At 48.2% G+C, this 16,856-nt stretch overlaps 4 protein-coding genes across 4 annotated transcripts; 1 reads left to right on the top strand and 3 right to left on the bottom strand.

Moving 5' to 3' along the window:
* Positions 1-88: 88 nt before the first annotated feature.
* LOC149330530 (tetratricopeptide repeat protein 9C-like) lies at positions 89-6,244 on the top strand. The gene is made up of 4 exons (XM_089561157.1): positions 89-613; positions 1,632-1,821; positions 3,678-3,863; positions 5,960-6,244. Exons 1-4 carry the CDS (start codon positions 485-487, stop codon positions 6,025-6,027), a joined length of 573 nt encoding a protein of 190 aa, XP_089417283.1. The 5' UTR covers positions 89-484; the 3' UTR covers positions 6,028-6,244.
* A 4,011-nt stretch (positions 6,245-10,255) lies between these two features.
* Positions 10,256-10,742, bottom strand: LOC149330529 (uncharacterized). The gene is made up of 2 exons (XM_089561155.1): positions 10,499-10,742; positions 10,256-10,413 (listed from the first exon to the last, which is right to left on the bottom strand). Exons 1-2 carry the CDS (start codon positions 10,704-10,706, stop codon positions 10,358-10,360), a joined length of 264 nt encoding a protein of 87 aa, XP_089417281.1. The 5' UTR covers positions 10,707-10,742; the 3' UTR covers positions 10,256-10,357.
* A 957-nt stretch (positions 10,743-11,699) lies between these two features.
* On the bottom strand, positions 11,700-16,713 carry RpS27A (ribosomal protein S27A). The gene is made up of 5 exons (XM_089561154.1): positions 16,642-16,713; positions 14,741-14,794; positions 14,480-14,534; positions 12,888-13,105; positions 11,700-11,908 (listed from the first exon to the last, which is right to left on the bottom strand). Exons 2-5 carry the CDS (start codon positions 14,786-14,788, stop codon positions 11,759-11,761), a joined length of 471 nt encoding a protein of 156 aa, XP_089417280.1. The 5' UTR covers positions 14,789-14,794; positions 16,642-16,713; the 3' UTR covers positions 11,700-11,758.
* On the bottom strand, positions 14,911-16,696 carry Ip259 (NSA2 ribosome biogenesis factor-like IP259). Its single transcript, XM_089561153.1, has 2 exons — positions 16,642-16,696; positions 14,911-15,829 (listed from the first exon to the last, which is right to left on the bottom strand). The coding sequence occupies exon 2, from the start codon at positions 15,714-15,716 to the stop codon at positions 14,934-14,936; it is 783 nt and encodes a 260-aa protein (XP_089417279.1). The 5' UTR covers positions 15,717-15,829; positions 16,642-16,696; the 3' UTR covers positions 14,911-14,933.
* Positions 16,714-16,856: the final 143 nt, after the last annotated feature.

Here is a 16,856-nt window from a genome sequence, read left to right as displayed (position 1 = left end):
TATGCATATCACATACAAAAGATTACACCGGAAGTGTACTAATGTTTTCCGGGTTTACGTTCGTCAACCAATCATATCGTCGGAAAATAACCAGTGGTATACCTGTGTCCTGTGGTGCACCTGCCATGTTCTTTCTTTTTGGCTTGGAACTTGAGCACAGCGCTGCTGATAGCTACAGGCTGACGTCTTTGATAAAGTTAAGCTCAGTAAAAATATAGTGAACCAGTGAAACTGGCGTGGCGCATTTAGATTAGCCTAGCTGTGAAAGATTCGGAGCGTTTGAGCGTTAGAATTTGAGTTCTGCCGCCGAAGGACGGTGACAGCGCGCTGGCCTTATCTCGGATGTCCCGCGCAGCTGAAACGTGTTGACCACGTTCGAGTGCGTGCCGTGCGCAGAGTGACCTGCGTTCCCCGTACTGACAGCTGATCGAATTCTATCACTAGCGGAATCGCGACAGGGTATATATAGGACGCCCCGATCACCATGGCTGCGACAGACTCTCGAGCGATGGGCGAACTAACAGCCGACGATGAGACGAGTCAGCCCGCGCCGACCGACAAACGCCACAGTAATACGGTTCAGAACTTCGAGCGTGCTAAAGTGTGTAAACAGGTGAGTGTGTTTCTGAGCTGACATCGTGGGATCCCGGAAATGCCTGCGCGCTTCAGGACTGCTTCGATCTTGTCCCGTCTCTGCCGGGTCCCGAAGAAGCTGATAAACACTTGTGCTAGTCTGCTTGGTAGGGGTTGTGTTTTGAAGCTTGCTTCGGCGGTTTTATTTCCGCTTGTGAGGCCCTTTGTATGCGCCTCCGCGGCTTTTTCAACAGAGACCGCACTGATAGGTTTCATGATTTAAACGCAGCCAGAGTAGATTCATAACATTCTACACTCATAGCATCCATAACTCGTTAGCATTCGCGAATGAGTTGGCCTGCGTGCACACGCAGTTCTGTCTGCCCGCAATTTTTTCCATTCTTAGGCAGTTCAGAGAAAAACAGCTTTCTCTGTGGTTAAATATGCATTCGCTACATCCGCAGCCCCTCTTGCTAGAAACTTCGTAGGTTATACCCCCGTAGAAGACGTTTCATTTTATGAACCTAAGAGCAGAGGTGAAGGCAGACATTTGCAGCTTGCTGAGGTCGGATGTTTTTGAGCAGTAGGCTAGATATGGGCTGCAAATTTGTCACCAACACTGAGTGAAGTGTGAAAAGAAAAACAAAATATGATGCTAGGACACCACAGCGTGGAAAGTGAGATTGTATAAGTTCGACCTATACACTAATACCAAATACACCAGTAGGCCACCAGTTCCAGTAAATTCAACTAATTACTACAATACCATTAACCGATAATAATGTGTAGTGCGGTATTTCTTTGTCTCTGCGTGTCAACTGGTGTTGAGTAGGCAGTAGATGAGCTGTTGCTGTGTTTTTTGTAACAGCGTCCGTCGTTGTAGTCCTTATTCCATGTCATCCGTCTGTCATGTGACTATAGTTAAATCCCATCGAAATTACTGTGACACCCTTCGCTCATGACTTTCTTACACAAGGTCACCTCAGTAGCTGATAGTTTGTTCTGTACTGCACGATCAGCTTTACTAACTGTCTCTTGCGTGGTGCCTCTGCTTACAGGAGGGCAATGAACTTTACAACAGCCAGAAGATTAAGCCAGCCATCCGCAAGTACCATGAGTGCCTGCTCTACGTCCGTGCCTGCCAGTCAAAGTACGACACAGCCGTCAATCCCTCGCCGGTCCCTGTGAGCGCTGAGTTCAAGGAACAGCTGGAGAGGCTGAAGGCCGATTGCTACAACAACCTTGCTGGTCAGTTCTTTGTGCAGTCTTCAGCCCTGTGCTTTGCATCTGCGTGGTGAAATTTTTTGTTTTATTGTGCATGGAAAGGAGGATGAAGACCGATGAAAGCCTGTTCTAGATTAAAAAGGCTGTACTAGTTCATAAACATTCATACTCGGACATACAGTGCGATGCAAAATAGAATAACTGTGCTTTTAAGAGCATGAGCTCTTGCTGTTTCTGTTTGTCAAGGACGCATCTGTCTGTACTGGAGGCCAGATTGGCCAAAACAGTAACCACGTAGCCATACTATATTACATAGCAACAGTAGGCGCTTCGCGCCTGAATTGATATCTGTACTTTCGATCTGTTATAGTAGTAGTAGTAGTAAAAGACTTTTAATCGACCATAATTTACAGGCCGAGCATTTCGACCGCCTGGGCAACCAGAAGCCGCTGTTCTTCTTCCCCTTCAGCGCCAAGCCAGGTGGCGATCTGTTATACATGTGCCAGTATAGCGGCCATCGCAATGGGACCCCTCCGGGACCACCATTTGCACAAAATCTGGGGACCACCTGTTTGATGCAGAATGTTCCAAGTGATATCAAATGACTTGGCATGTTTCTGAGGATAAAATTACTAATTGAGATGAAGCTCAAAATGCATGTGGAATTTGCAACAGCGACCTTTTCGCCCCCAAACCACTCATTCAGAGGGCCATCAGACGGCCTATACAGCCGAACTGTTTGTCGCAGGGGGTTCTGGATGGCGTCTAACGATTTGTCGTGTTGTGGTGCACACATTTATAAAATTTATTAACTGCCATAACGAGTAAATATACCGGATGTAGCGAAGGTGGCTGTAAATTGCAACAGTAGTGCAAAATCCATGACGTAGACGGCGCTGCTTGTGTCTTGGAAGGGATGTTTTTGGAAAGAAAACATCTGTGGATGTATGGATAGGGTCTTCTCCACCTTTGATGAGGACACCGATGTAAGCACTTGAAGCTCCCGTAGCTAACGCTCTTAAGCCAAACACTGAGGCAGTGTTGGCGGATAATTTTTTATGCGAAGCATACTAAAATAGCCCAACCCAGCTCCTCGAGCGCGGTGGTGTCGTTACCATTGACCTTTCGTGACCTCCATGTCATACCACGTGATGCGTGACGTCACAGCAGATGAAAAGCGGGGGCCCAACTCGCGCCGTCGCGCGAGGCGTCGTGACCAAGGATGACCACGCGGTGCGTGACATCACAGCAGATGAGAAACGGGGCCCCACCTCGCACCGTCGCGCGAGGCGTCGCGACCAATGTGTTTCCTGCTTCTGCCGCTAGGTGCGCTGTAGTGAACACGTGATGCTGGAGTGGCGGTATACAAGGGGGTGCGCCTGCCTCTGCTAGGCGTACACGGGATAGAGATGCCTCCTGGAGACAGGGCTGCTCGTTTGAATGAGAAGCAAAAGTTGCGGCGTGCTACAGAGACTGATGAAGAGCGTGAAGAACGTCTAGCCAAGCGGCATGCTCAATATGCAACTCGGCGACAATATGCTTCGCATCTGACTAGGCTTAACCTAAGCTAAGCCTCAGCCATTTTTTTGTTATCCTTTGTTCTGTCACACTGTACATGAAAGTTTGAAAGCCTGTTTTTCTTTTGTCTTGGCTTTGTTCCAGTTGGCCCTACAGGATGATTTCCTTCTAAAGTATCCAGTTCACCATCTTACTGTAGCAGTCTTCTAGTAGTTGTTGGGTTATACAGCGTGTTGTGGTCTGTAGTGGCCGAGTCTTGAATGCTGCGAGCTCCAGAATGAATTTTTGGCGGATTTCAGTTGCCAACTTGTTCAAGAAGCTAATTTCTTTCTAACCTGCCTTTTCTCTCTCTCTCTTGTTAGCGTGTCTGCTGCTCCAGCCCAACTGCAACTACGCCCGGGTGGTGACCTACTGTGACAATGTGCTGCGCATCTTGCCCGGCAATGTCAAGGCCCTGTTCCGCAAGGGGGTAGCCCACTACCACATGGGGAACTACACCACTGCCCGGGGTTACCTCAATGATGCCAAGAGGCAGCGCAAGGCTCCAGGTGAAGACCCACATTGACGGAACCCATAAAAAAAACCTCTCCAGCTTGTCAGAAGTTCAGCTCATCCTAAGTGTCCGCCCTGCCGGGTTGCACAGTTAGCACGAGGCAGTTTTGGGAAAATCAAGACGAGAATAAACTAAAGGTGCAGAAACATAACACGTTTCCAGTTGAAATCTGTCTATAGTCTGATGCAACTTAAAGGGGGACACTGGTCTTGAAAACAAAATTTTATTTATTTAGTCTAGTTATGAAATTTTCAGGCCACATGTATTTTTGTGCGCTGATTCTAGATATGTCATTTAATTTCATGTAAAACAATTCCTTGAGCACTTATGCACTTTTTATGCAAGAATTTTGCGGAGAGTTTTGAAGAAAATTTGCTGCAGGAAACTCGTTGAAATGTATGCCATTGGGTTCTCTTGACACCAAGGAATACAATAAGGGTAAAATTATCATCCTGGCTCTCATAGGACTTGACTAATAGGGTACTGAAGCTGCCATTTCAGAAACGGGAATTCACACTGTCCTTCTCATTTCTGAAGCGACAATTTCAAAACTTTATAACTTCAGTTCTATGATAGGCAGGAAGACAATTTCACCCTTATTGTATTCCTTGGTGTCAATAGAACCCAATGGCATACATTTCAGTGAGTTTCCCGCAGCAAATTTTCTTCAAAACTCTCCGCAAAATACTAGCATAAGAAGTGCATAAGTGCTCAAGGAATTGTTTTACATGAAATTAAACAACATATTTAGAATCAGCACATAAAAATACGTATTCCCTGAAGAGTTCGTAACTGTGACTTCATTAATAAATATTGTTTTTTCAAGACCAGTGACCCCCCTTAAGAAGGCAGCGGCTTTTCCCCGCCAAAGGAACCCCCCCCCAGCCAATGGCGTCAGCCGATTCTCTCGACCCTGCTAGCGTGACAAAGCAGGGAGTGGTAGATAAAAGGAGATAGTCCCCTCCCTCTATAGTCAGGGATAGACCCCTCTCTCCATTGTGGCACTACTCCCTGCATTGTCACCCTAGCAGGGTCATGAGAATCGGCCGACGCCATTGGCTGGAAGAGGTTCCTTTGGCAGGGAAAAGCCGCTGCCTTCTTAAGTTGTATCAGACTATAGTTAGGTAGGACAGTATGGATTAGAGAGACTCTAACCAACCTCTGCAAGAAAGCACCACGAAGTTTAGGGACTGGCTGTAGAGTGGTAGTCGTAGCGGTCAGTCACATAGCAGAGGCTGTAGGTGTTCAACTACCTCTTGTTGATTTCATCCTAGTTTGAATGTGTTGCGATTCAAAGAAAAGCCGTAGGAACGAAGAGAATAATTCTAGTAAAAGAACAATCCCGAGAAAGGAAAGAGGTCTTGCAAGGAGCATGTCCTCTGGAGAGAGTCGTACTGTACTGGTAGAATAAGACAAAGGAATTTTTGTTAGAATGGACAAGCCTTGGCGAATGCCACACTGGCCGCGTGCTTTGATTGCCACTTAAGCTTCCCAGGGACTTCTGCCTGTGCGTTTCAGGTTTGCCTTAAAGGGCCTCTGAAACATTTTGCGAGGTGAGCACATCAACTCTCTCAATCACTGCATTGTGTTGTCGTGAAAACCTGAGCCAAATTATACTTTTACATGCAGCAGAGGACCTACAATCGCACGCTAAAGTTGGCGAGCCCTTCCCGGTGACTTTTTCATGCTCGCACCCTCCTCTGTCAACTCCTGCGTATACATGGCGAGAGGTGGCTATTGGTTAATTCTTTCAGGCGGGAGGCGGCTACCATGGCCTAGGCCAATATGCCGCGTAGCTCTGGCGGGGGTCAGGAAGCTCCGCCCCCGGAGGCGGAGCCAGCGGAGGAGCGCCGACCTTCCAACATGCGAAAAGTGACAAGTAGAGAGGGAAAGGCTCGAGCACTCTGAAATTCATATTTTGACTACAGATAACTCTGCTTCTATAAAGTGCATTAAAAAAATTCTTGCTGGACGATATTCGTCAAGTGATGTGCTTTAGCATCCCAGGCATACCACAACTTTATTGAGCCCCTTTCAGAGCCCCTTTAACTTCAACGCCTTTTTTTTTCTCCTGCCCTCTCTTTCTTTCAGATGAAGAGATCACAAAATACATCAAGCTGTGCAACGAAGCCACGGAACGACCACCCAGCACACCGTGATGCACGTTGGTCACCCCTTCATCGCAAAGATCTCGTCAAACCGCTGGCTCACATCTTCATCACTGCCTTGCTACTCTGTTCTTTCTAGCAGCCAGGCGGTACACGTATGTGTGTTGTGCCAGTTGTGTGTGACTATCCTCTGTTAAAACTGTTTATATAAGAATATATTTTTTACTGGAAATGCAATAAAAGTCACATTTGTCACACACCACCAAAAGTGTTTTTTTTTTTTTTTTCTGCACAAGGGGTGGGGCTGCTTCGTAATCAAGTCTTCTTCGAAAGCAAGTGTATGTTAGTGCTTTAATTATGCAAGTCGTGAAACTAGACTTCAAAGTCCAGGTTTCCTAGGAAAAGGCAGTGGCCCTTAATCTGGACCCATGCCACATTTACTGCTGCAGTCCGGTCTGCTAGAATGACCCTACGGCTGGCTGGGTTGATCAGTGAGAGTGAGAGAAATACTTTAATGAAAAAGCCGAGAATTTAGCCGGTGTTTAAAAATCGCTGGCATGCTACTCTGCGTAGGGAGGGGAATTCAGGACATAAAATACTGATGGAGAATAGTGCGGAAAGGTAAAATCAAAGGAAAAAAAGGGAGAACACAAAATGCGGCCATTAAATGCACACGGGTGCATCGGCAAGTAATGATGTAACATATGAAATGATGAAGTGCATAGTCCGACAAATGGGCTAACCAAGTTCACTGCGTGAAGAATGCATAAGGGCAACACGCAAGGTGAAATTGGAGCTTGTCAAGGTGTCCAATGTCCTTTAAATACGCAAACAAGAAGTTCAGTGCAAGTCTCCATCGCCTAGGGTAGGCTAAGGGACCTAAAACACTGTCCAGGCACTGGGGAGAGCTTCTCTATGCAATGTTCATAGTGCATACCTTCGGCAGCATGTCCAGTGCACTTAAGCAGGATATGTTCGATTCCAGCAATTTTAAACGCTGGCTAAATTCTCTACTTTTTCATTACAGGGTTTCTCTCTCTCAAGCTACAGTTGTCACAAAGCTGACTGGTCACTTGACGGGAACGGTACCGCAAGACATTTGTAAATGAAGCATTGCGGCGTAGTCAGTGATAAAGTGTTTCCAGATGGCGAGGAATTCCGCGTGGGAGTCTTGATCTAAGATGTGGGTCGACTGAGTAGAGGAATTGGTACTGACGCATCGGCAAGCTCCAGAGCTGCTATGTTTCTTCAGAAGCAGATCTTTTAGCCATTTGGGACGCACCGGATTTCGTGAAAAAAGTCCGATTGTATCTCCAATGATGATGATGTCCTCAGGCTTAAAGGGACCCTGAAAAGCTCTTTGCCAAGGTTAGCAAAAGCCCACGAGAGATCGGCATTCCATCACTTGTCGCCGCACCGCAAAAATTGTTAAGCGAACTCCATCAACACCGAAGATATCGCCGATTAAAAATGATGTTCCTCCTCTCCCGCACATACCACCCTCAACTCATACACGCGGGGCTCGCTCCGAAAAAAAAAAGAAAAGACGGGCCGATGCTCCGCCCATGCATACGTCAGGCAATGGCGCTCTGCTTGTTTACTTCCGGTGGTCGCAGACATGTGCGAAAGTGAGTGAGATTCACTGCGGTGCGCTGTTGCGAACGGCGTCGCAACGTCCGATCGCAGCTCGTCGCCTGCGTGCAACTTCCTAGATGTAAACGACGAGCCGCGCGCGGCAGACGCAACGACGGGAAGCGGGAGCGAAAGCGAGCACGGAGAGCGGCAGCGTCGTGATGACGTACAGCGCGCTCCTCAGGGCGCTCGGGGCCGAGCCACACCGGGCCGGCCTGCCAGCCTTGACGCCGGCCGCCGGCGAGTGAAAAACGCGCTAGTATTGTTTGTCACGTTTATAGCAAGCCCTGGGATAGATGCATGTCAAAAATGCATCACTTCTGATGAATGCGATACTAGCAAATTTTATCCCATAGCCCCTTTGGCGCTTCGCCTGCCGCCTGCTAGCTCCGTTGCTGAAGGCGTCGTGGAAATCGAATATATATTCTATTATGGGACGAGTTCGCAGTAAAGCGATGTGAAGAGTAGGCCTTTTGATATAGCGCAAGCGACTTCCGAAGCGCCGTCAGCGATGCGAAACCATTAGGCCTAGCGACGACTAGGGAAGCCTGGGACCAGCGCGCAGTTCGTCGCCCGGCGTTGCCGCAATCGGTGTCGTTGCCGAAAGATCCACTTTTTAATAGACATGTTGTCGTTGCTCGAATCTAGAAAGCATCATCTCTGGTAGAATGGCTGTTTTGTATTTCCTTGTGCGAATGTCAAGTACGCCGAGCATGCCGGCCGGCCGACCGGCCTGGATCAGGTCTGCCGGCGTCATAAAAAATGAGCTAAAGAGTGTTCTTGACGTAAATAATAAACCTTAGGCCAAGAAATGTGAAAAATGTGTCATTTTTGAGGATCGCTGACCAATACTGAGCTGCTGGTAAAGGTAACAACTGTGATACGAGCAAATTTCTGGCCACAACCGCCTTGCAGCTGCCGCTGGCCTGACGTTGGGGTCCGGCTCGCCTGGCGCCCGCTCGCTTCGCGGCTGAAGGCGTCGCGGAAAGTGACCATACTATTACTTTATTGTGAGATGATGCTGTTGACTGTAAAGCGATGTGTAGAGTAAGCCTTTTATTATAGCTCAGGCGACTTCCGAAGCGCCGGCCGCTGCCTCTTCGACGCGAAACGAGCTATAGGCCTAGCGACGACCACGACAGCCAGGCAGCAGCAGAGCTCGTCGCTCGGAGAGCCCGCGAGCGGTGCCGTTGCCGAAAGCTCCCAACATAAGCAGGCATGCTTTGTCGCTGCTCGAGTATAGCTGGCAGTCTTTCTGATGACGATCGGTGCCGCGCCGTCCAAGTTTTCGCACATCTGTCTCCTGATTGCTGCTCGAACAGCATGGATCCGGAGCTCGAAGCGCGGCTGCGTGCAGCCACCGCTGAGATGGGCTTCGAGCCTTTCAGTACACGCCATACCGAGACCCACAGGGCGACGACAGCAGCGATATATATAATTCTAGTACACTATAGCAGCGACTCGTCGGCGCAGCTAGGAAACTCGCAAAGGCGGGCGCCGAGATTTGACGAAAACACATGCTTATGTGAGCAGACGGATTTCCTTCTTTACCGGAAGTACCACATTAATTTCAAGAAATGCGCTGGGTTCTTACCTCTGTATACGTATGTTTTTAAAAAATAATAAGCAATCAATAAAATAATATTTCAAGGAGCATCAGTGTCAGTTCCAAATGAAATGTTGCAAAAATTGCGCGTGACGTCAATGGGCAGAGCCAATGAGAAGGGTCGCCCAGTCCATGGCCAAGGCTGCCCAGTTTACGTCAAGTGGTAGGGGCGGGTAAAAACGCGCGGTGAGGTGTCGCCCTAATCGGCTGTGAGCGGCAAGTTTGAAAAATTGTTTGTAAATTATTGGTTCCACGCGCAGCTTTCTGAATCAGATTAGAATACTCGCAGAGACCACCTCTACAGAGTTGTTGCAATAAAATATGATTGAAGAAACCATTTCAGGGTCCCTTTAATGGCACATACCCACGGCGGGGGATTGGCCAGGGTGCATAGCGGATACAAACGCACTCCTGTACAGGGAATGGAGTATTTTTAAAATGTTGGTGGCCTTTACAGGCTACTTCATCTGCTTTTTCATCGCCCAGAATGCCACAGCATGCTGGTATCCACTGAAATGTTATGCAGTGGCCTGCGGCAATAGCTTAATGATGTAGGTGCCTGATGTCGAGGGAAACGAGCTAATGATTGGTTTTCTTCAGCAGTTTGGACAGAATCTGCAGAGATGCTGCGGACTGATCAGTCTTCTTTGGTCATCCAGATCTGTGCTGTGAAGATTCGGTACAGGAGGCTGTGTGGGGGTGTTTGGGGCATTAGTTGCTGCGTACGTAGTCTATGATGCTATATGTCTGCGTATGCGAGTGGGGTCCTTTCCACCTCGTCTTGGTTGAGTTGGCCTAAGGTCCCTTTATGAGCTTTTATAAACAAAGCTGGCTTTAGATTGGCCTTTCCCCGGCGACTGGAGGGTGAGGCCTCGGGATGTCGCATGAACGCCGTCTTGCACTCTTTAACAGCTCACGTGGCTGTGATCATTCATACAATATCGTTTTAGGCCGATTGTGTAAAGTCCTACATTTAAACTCGCAATCTACGGAAGTGGCGTGGCTGAAAGTCCATCACAGAAGATGCTGGCACAAAAGAAATGATGATGATGTGAAGTTTTACTGTGGAGGAATCTACACAAGATGAATTTTCTCACAGTATGTGCGGGTACGAATATACGAAGTGCACATGCAGAGCTACTGTCAGGACTTTTTTGCTTTTTTCTTCACTGGCGTGTCATCAGCGTCGTCGTCGTCATCTGGAAATGAACGGGGGCAGAATGAGCACGTCAGTATAACAAAAAACTCGACTTTCATACTTTTCCTTAGGTTTTGGCGACTTACCATTATCAGGCTCCAAATCGCCGGCGCTAGACTTCTGTTCGTCAACTAACTCAGTTAGGTACGCATTCGCCTCTTTCTGGGCAGCAGTGACAGCGTTGCTGAGTTGCGCCAGGTATACTTTTGCGTCGGTCGAAACGTCGAAGGACTTGGAAATGCGTTTGAGTGGTTCGGACTTCGCAAACACCTCGATTAGTACGGAGGCCGCCATGTTTGTCACGTTCGGTTGAGACACCCAACCAACCCAACGTCCGGTTTGATGACGCAAAGACTTACCCCGGAAGCGCTTGTTTTGGAAATTTCGAACACGCCGAGAACTAATTTGCAATCGAAAAATTTATATTTTTTTTGTCTTGGCTGAGGCGGCAGAGTTTACTAAAAAAGAATAAACACGGGGCAGCGCAACGTCAGCCCCAAATACATGCGCGTAAACCACGCCTCTAAAAGGAAGGCGGTGAATTGAACGCACCGAAAAACATGCGTACACGCACGTTCCTTTAGAGGTAATCACCTCACTTGCGTCCATGGAGGATCCTCCATGCTTGCGTCAAGCGGCCGTGTAATTACTAACTTGGGCTTTTGCCAGCCGACGTTTACGAGAAGCAACGCTGCGCTACGTGACTGAATGCATTAAATCGTGCAAGCCACCTCTTTCGCGTCCAAAGGTGACGAATTGACCGTGCAAATGCATAATTAAAGGCCAAGCAGCACAGCACATTTATGTCAGCATCAGCATGTGCACTTCATAGCGAAAAGTTTAAATATTAAAAGTCGCAGGATATTTGCCCCATCCACAAGACTCGACACATTTCCCTACATACCATTCCGCAAAAAAAAAAAAATGTGCAACAAAAGACGGGGCGAAATGCACCCAAACAGATTCGAATTAGTCCAGTTAGGCAGCGGTAAGAAACTTCACAAATTCTTGCATAGTCACTGCAGCCAGATCAAATGAAGTTTTTGAGGAGTGTCACAAAGCGACACAGCACAGAACACAGGCACTTAGCCTACATAAAAAGGTGGCCGGGATATAACTTGCATCGTCAGGATCAGCAGTCAAGCGCCCAACTACTGAGCCAACGCAACGCGGCAGATCAAGCATCAACAAATGCGCATGCAGCAACAGTGAAAGGAACACCCAGCGGGTGTTTTGCTACATCTGCTACGTGCAGTACTGAGGTGACACACGGAACCAGACCGGAAGTCCATTTTTTTTATGTGCGGCTTTATTTATACAGGCTGCAGCACGGGTGGCCATGGTGCCTACTTCTCATCGGGCTTGTTGTAGACGTAGGTGAGGCAGCACTTGCCACAGTACTGCCTGTCGAAATGCGCGGCCATGAAGACGCCTGCTCCACAGTCCTCGCTGGGGCACTCTCGCCTCAAGCGAGTAATCTTGCCATTCTCATCCACCTGTCAAAAGGTAAGAGCAGTCAGCGCAACAATCCTTTATATATGCATCTGCCCACACACACTGCGCAAGGGCACTTACATGTGATCATAATGGCGATGCAATAATACCCTAGGCTGAATGAAACGTCAATACCATCTGAACAAGGAAACAACGTCCAATTCACTCGAAATGTTTGGAATTTGATATCAATGCAAAGAATCTCCTAGGCAGTGTTAAACATCAATACCATCTGAACACGGAACCAACATCCAATTTGCTCCACACTTTTGGCGTATGATATACTGAGTAGCCACCCTACTGAAGTTTTTTATTATGTATTACATATTTTCCTTCAACTACACACAAAGTTTCTGCGAATGCTGTATGGCTTTGTAACCGCATGCATGGATGGATACTAATGAAGAGTAACCCTAGTTCCAAATCACCTTGGAGATTCCCCTGAGCACACCATAGAGGGAATGTGTCGTCATTGTGGCCCACATTGTGAATGTGACCAAAGGAGGGTGTAGCAAACGCCTGCCCGCCAGACTGCCAAAGCCCGAGCACAACGCATTACATTGCGACGTGAACCTAGCTAACGGCCTCTCTTAGGAAAGGTCGAAGAGGCAAACATAGTGCAGGACACGTGCTCTACATCCTGTTCTGTGCCACAACTCGCACCCTTGCTTTCACTGAACTCTCAGTGCATGGGTGATAACAAAGCCAGCTATAACAGCTTCTTCGCTAGAAATGTGCTAGAAAAACTAACTCGCTTGCAAAACAGGTCAGATGACATATGCCAGCAATGCGTTTTGCTAGTCTTGCAAGCCACTTCTGGCTGACAGGTGAAATGTGCTGCAAACCCAGTGACAGCAGCCGTAAGCTCATCATATGGAGCATCACAACAAGTTATCACACCATGCAGTTAGCACTTTATGCAGAGTCCACAACAAGCTCGCTCTCCACGACGGGGTGCCCTAGAGCACTGCTACTGCCCACCTTGTAGAACTTGAGCACAGCAAGCTTGACCTTCTTCTTCTTGTGCTTGTTCTTCTTGGGGGTGGTGTAGTTCTTCTTCTTGCGCTTCTTGGCGCCACCACGCAGCCGCAGCACCAGGTGGAGGGTCGACTCCTTCTGAATGTTGTAGTCGGACAGCGTGCGGCCATCCTCAAGCTGCTTGCCAGCGAAGATCAGACGCTGCTGGTCAGGGGGGATGCCTGCAATGGGCAACACGCAGCGCAAGAGTCGGCTCAAACCTGTCACAAGCATAAATGCAGTGCGTTCAAGCTTGAAGCTAGAATATTCTAACAGCAGCTGCCAGCTCGGCTGCTGGCCCGAAAGATGCGGGTTCAATCCCGGCCGCGGCCACTGAATCTCTTTGGAGGAGAAATTCTAGAGGCCCGTGTACTGTGCGACATCAGTGCACGTTAAAGAACTCCAGGTGGCCCGAAATTTCCGGAGCCCTCCACTACGGCGTCTCTCATAGCCTTAGTCGCTTTGGGACATTAAACCCCACAAACCAACCAACCAATCATTAGCATCCACCCAAATGTAACCACACATCCACAAAGCAAAGCTATACAACTCTCTCAGAAACTTCGGAGTTGAAGCGAAATGAGGCTGAATTGACGAATTCAAAGCAGGAACAATTTTGTCCACTGCGTTTAGGGGAATCCTCAGAGGGAGTAGATTTCACAAGGGAGTAATTACTCATTAGCATTCACCCAACCCAAGTGCAGCCGGGGACAGCCCCAAACTAGGATGAATTTTCTTCACCTGCGAAGTTGCCCTCAATTTTATTCCAAGTTTTCGCCATTTTGATACATGTTAACCACCACCTAACTCACTGTGCCTTAACAGGCATGTTAAAATATACACCCCAGCTTCCAGTTTCAGTCTAGCCAACATCTGTATAGAACAGGAAGGAAATGCACAGCTGCTTTTATGCCCTTAAATTTCAGTGGAGTCTGTCAATGTAACCGCACACTGCACTGCAACAGGCAAGCCAATTTTCCAAAGAAATGGGTTCAGTTGACACAGTAAAATATAACTGCACCCAACTAATAGAGGCCAAGTTTCCCCACAAGTTGAATTTCTTCTGCCACAACTGTATGTAGCTAACCATGTAGCTCTACTAACCAGTATTGATTCTATTGAGCATTTGAATTACTGACATTATCGTGGCGTTGTGAATTTATATATCCATTTGTATCCCTACAATACTGTTCTTTTACTTCACTCATATTGTATTGACGACTCATTCCTACACGTTCTCTGCATTATTTGTTTTCGGAATTTATCATGAACTAACCATCCTTTTCCGCGGTTTGTTCTTGCAGCTGGTTGACTAGTTTGGTATTCTGTGCACTGTTTAATAATCTTTTCTATATCTCTGCTTGTATTGTACCGCTGTATTATTATTTCTGTGCTGCTCCTGCTTGGGCCACTCCAATGCATGCAGTACTGTATAAATAAATGTCTTGCACATGGCAGCTGCTAACAGTGGGCATAGAATGTTGTGAATCTCTAAGAGAACAGGTCCTCTGCGAGCAGGCAGACATCACGTGCGTGCACAAAAACAGGAAACTCACCCTCCTTGTCCTGGATCTTGGCCTTCACATTTTCGATGGTATCACTTGGCTCGACCTGTGGGGGAGGAGCAAGGAGACTCCGAGTCAGACAAACCATTCTGGTTTCCACAGGCCAGCAGCACACTGCCTCCATAGGCCATCAGAAATGTGCATAGTGATTCGGTGTGTAAGGATTATCACCAGTTGTATGCGTATGAGTGGTACATGATTCATCACAGAAGGACAAAGACAATTAAGCGGCCATAAGTGGTGAATACGCACCTCTAATGTGATGGTCTTGCCAGTGAGAGTTTTCACGAAGATCTGCATGGCGACCTGCGACGAAAGAGAAAGAAGTGGTGAGACAGTGAATCAAACTGCGGATTGAGTGTTGAATGAGATGTGAATGCCCTCAGACTACCACAGGGCTTTCACAAAGAATCGAACCACTGTTAAGACACAAACTCCTCTTTATTTACACCAGCAGAACAGCATTTATGCACCCATCGTTCTCCGGATTGTTGGTCACTTGGGCGTACTTTCCCCAGACCACCTTGCCACCCTGCGTGACAAGACCCAGTTCGCTAACGTTCACCTCAATCACCGTGCCTTTCGTGATCACCCCCAACTGAGAGTAGAGCGGAGAGCTCGGGTTCTTCTTCACGCCAATGATCGGCAGGCAGAAGGTTGCCTTCAGCTCCGGGTGCGTCACATGGGCCTTCTTGAACCGCAGCGCCATCGGCCTGATGAAGCGCTCAAACTTGGGCGGCTTGCGCGTGAAGCCCTCGCCCACGAAAGTCACTTTGGTCACCATCCTCTTCCAGGCTTTCTTCTTGCGCTTGCCGGACTTGATCACCCTGAACGCCTCGGCGTCACCGATGCCCCGAACCTTGGGAATGGGCACGTCCCACTTGCCGGCTTTCTCTTTCCGCTTCTGCTTGATCATGTTGGACAGCACCTTGGCCCTGGACTGGTTCTCACGGTCCAAAAGGTAGACGGGGACGGCTCCCTGGGCGGCGGCCTCCGGTCCTCGCTGCTTGGTCAGCTTCTCTTCGTGCATCTTGAGCGTCTTCTTCATCTGCACCTTCTCCGAGTAGCGCTTCTTGGTCAGCATCTTGGCCTTGAGGCCCCGGGTGGTCTTGGCCTTCTCCGCATCTTCGTGCGGCTTGCGGCCGAGCCGCTTGCGAAGCCGCTCGTGGTGGTCGAGCCGGTAGCCGTACCGGCGCCGGTGAAGCTCAATGTGCTCGTTCTGCGGCATGCTGCTGCTGTCGCGGACTGGTTAACGATTTCCCTCTCTGCAACGTTTGCTGCCAAGTTTTTTTTTTCGTGCCCCAGGGGGCGCGGGACTCTGCGTTCCCGAAATCCAGTCACCTGCGAAGGGACAACAGGCGCTCCCTTAGAATCTCCCTCCACTGTTAACGCTAGGCTATCAGGCGCGCGCCCTTTTGCCAGGAGTTAGGACCCCGCGCATCTAAAACAAGCCCCTAGCCAAGCTAAGCTGCGCCCGAAATATCTTGAAATCTGGCACAAGCCAATCAAGTAGAGAGGAAGCCAATCAAATCCACTGCTAACATATTGCAGAGCCAGGGGCCGACGCCGCAATAGGCGTAAACTGACTTCAGGGGAACGCTACTGTTTCAAAAGCAGAGTCCCAAAAACTTGGCAGCAAAGGCGGCGCAAACAAACGCGGCAAATACGGCGCTCGAAATGGCGTCAACCCACAACGCATAAACGAAGTGCAATAGAAAACAAAAAACAGCACAAAGACTGCTCTGACACGAAAGCCATGCACGAGACGCTCATTGCACACATGGTATGAAAGGAGCCGGCACTGCACCACGTTGCTGGATACGGCATTCAAACCTAACAAAAACTAGCGCCGAAAGTAAAAATAGCTTCAAAGAGATACTGAAAGCACAAAAACTCACAAAATTAACCGCCAATCACTGCTACCGCTTATCCGTCCTACGAAATCAAAACGATGCACGAGGTAAGGCTTGTGCGAGCACTAGTCCTAGCGCTTCAGTCAGAGTTTGACGTGTTACAGGAAAAAAAGTTCAAACAGAGCTTCGCAACACATAGATCATGTCTAACTCTGAATCTCTAATTGAAATGCAGTCTCCAATGAGCGTTTAAACTTCTTTAAACTAGCACAATTCGGAAAAAAGTTCGGAGGCACTTACAGTGTTCGCCTCTACGTCACACCGCCATTGAGGAGAAAAGACTAACTTGCGCACGGGGACGCAAAATGTGGACACAGGGACCACTAAAAACGCGAAGTGAGCAACGTAAATAGGATATAATAAGTTATAAATAAAAAATTTTATTCAAATAATTGTGGCAATAATAATATTGAAAATAATGTTTAAGTAAAGAGGTTTTGCATAAAACTTTAAAA

Source organism: Amblyomma mixtum, chromosome 9, assembly GCF_055824585.1.
Source record: "Amblyomma mixtum isolate Tamu chromosome 9, ASM5582458v1, whole genome shotgun sequence".
Taxonomy (NCBI): Eukaryota; Metazoa; Arthropoda; class Arachnida; order Ixodida; family Ixodidae; genus Amblyomma; species Amblyomma mixtum.
Note: the sequence above shows the minus strand (reverse complement) of the source record. Positions and strands in the feature narration are given on the sequence as shown.

Coding starts and splice junctions, on each gene's coding strand:
- LOC149330530 (XM_089561157.1), top strand. CDS start 485: ATGGCTGCGACAGACTCTCGAGCGATGGGCGAACTAACAGCCGACGAT. Junction 614..1,631: donor GTGCTAAAGTGTGTAAACAG/GTGAGTGTGTTT, acceptor CTCTGCTTACAG/GAGGGCAATGAACTTTACAA. Junction 3,864..5,959: donor GAGGCAGCGCAAGGCTCCAG/GTGAAGACCCAC, acceptor TCTTTCTTTCAG/ATGAAGAGATCACAAAATAC.
- LOC149330529 (XM_089561155.1), bottom strand. CDS start 10,706: ATGGCGGCCTCCGTACTAATCGAGGTGTTTGCGAAGTCCGAACCACTC. Junction 10,414..10,498: donor CGATTTGGAGCCTGATAATG/GTAAGTCGCCAA, acceptor GTTCATTTCCAG/ATGACGACGACGACGCTGAT.
- RpS27A (XM_089561154.1), bottom strand. CDS start 14,788: ATGCAGATCTTCGTGAAAACTCTCACTGGCAAGACCATCACATTAGAG. Junction 14,535..14,740: donor GCAAGACCATCACATTAGAG/GTGCGTATTCAC, acceptor CCTCCCCCACAG/GTCGAGCCAAGTGATACCAT. Junction 11,909..12,887: donor CTGTGCTCAAGTTCTACAAG/GTGGGCAGTAGC, acceptor ACCTTTTGACAG/GTGGATGAGAATGGCAAGAT.
- Ip259 (XM_089561153.1), bottom strand. CDS start 15,716: ATGCCGCAGAACGAGCACATTGAGCTTCACCGGCGCCGGTACGGCTAC.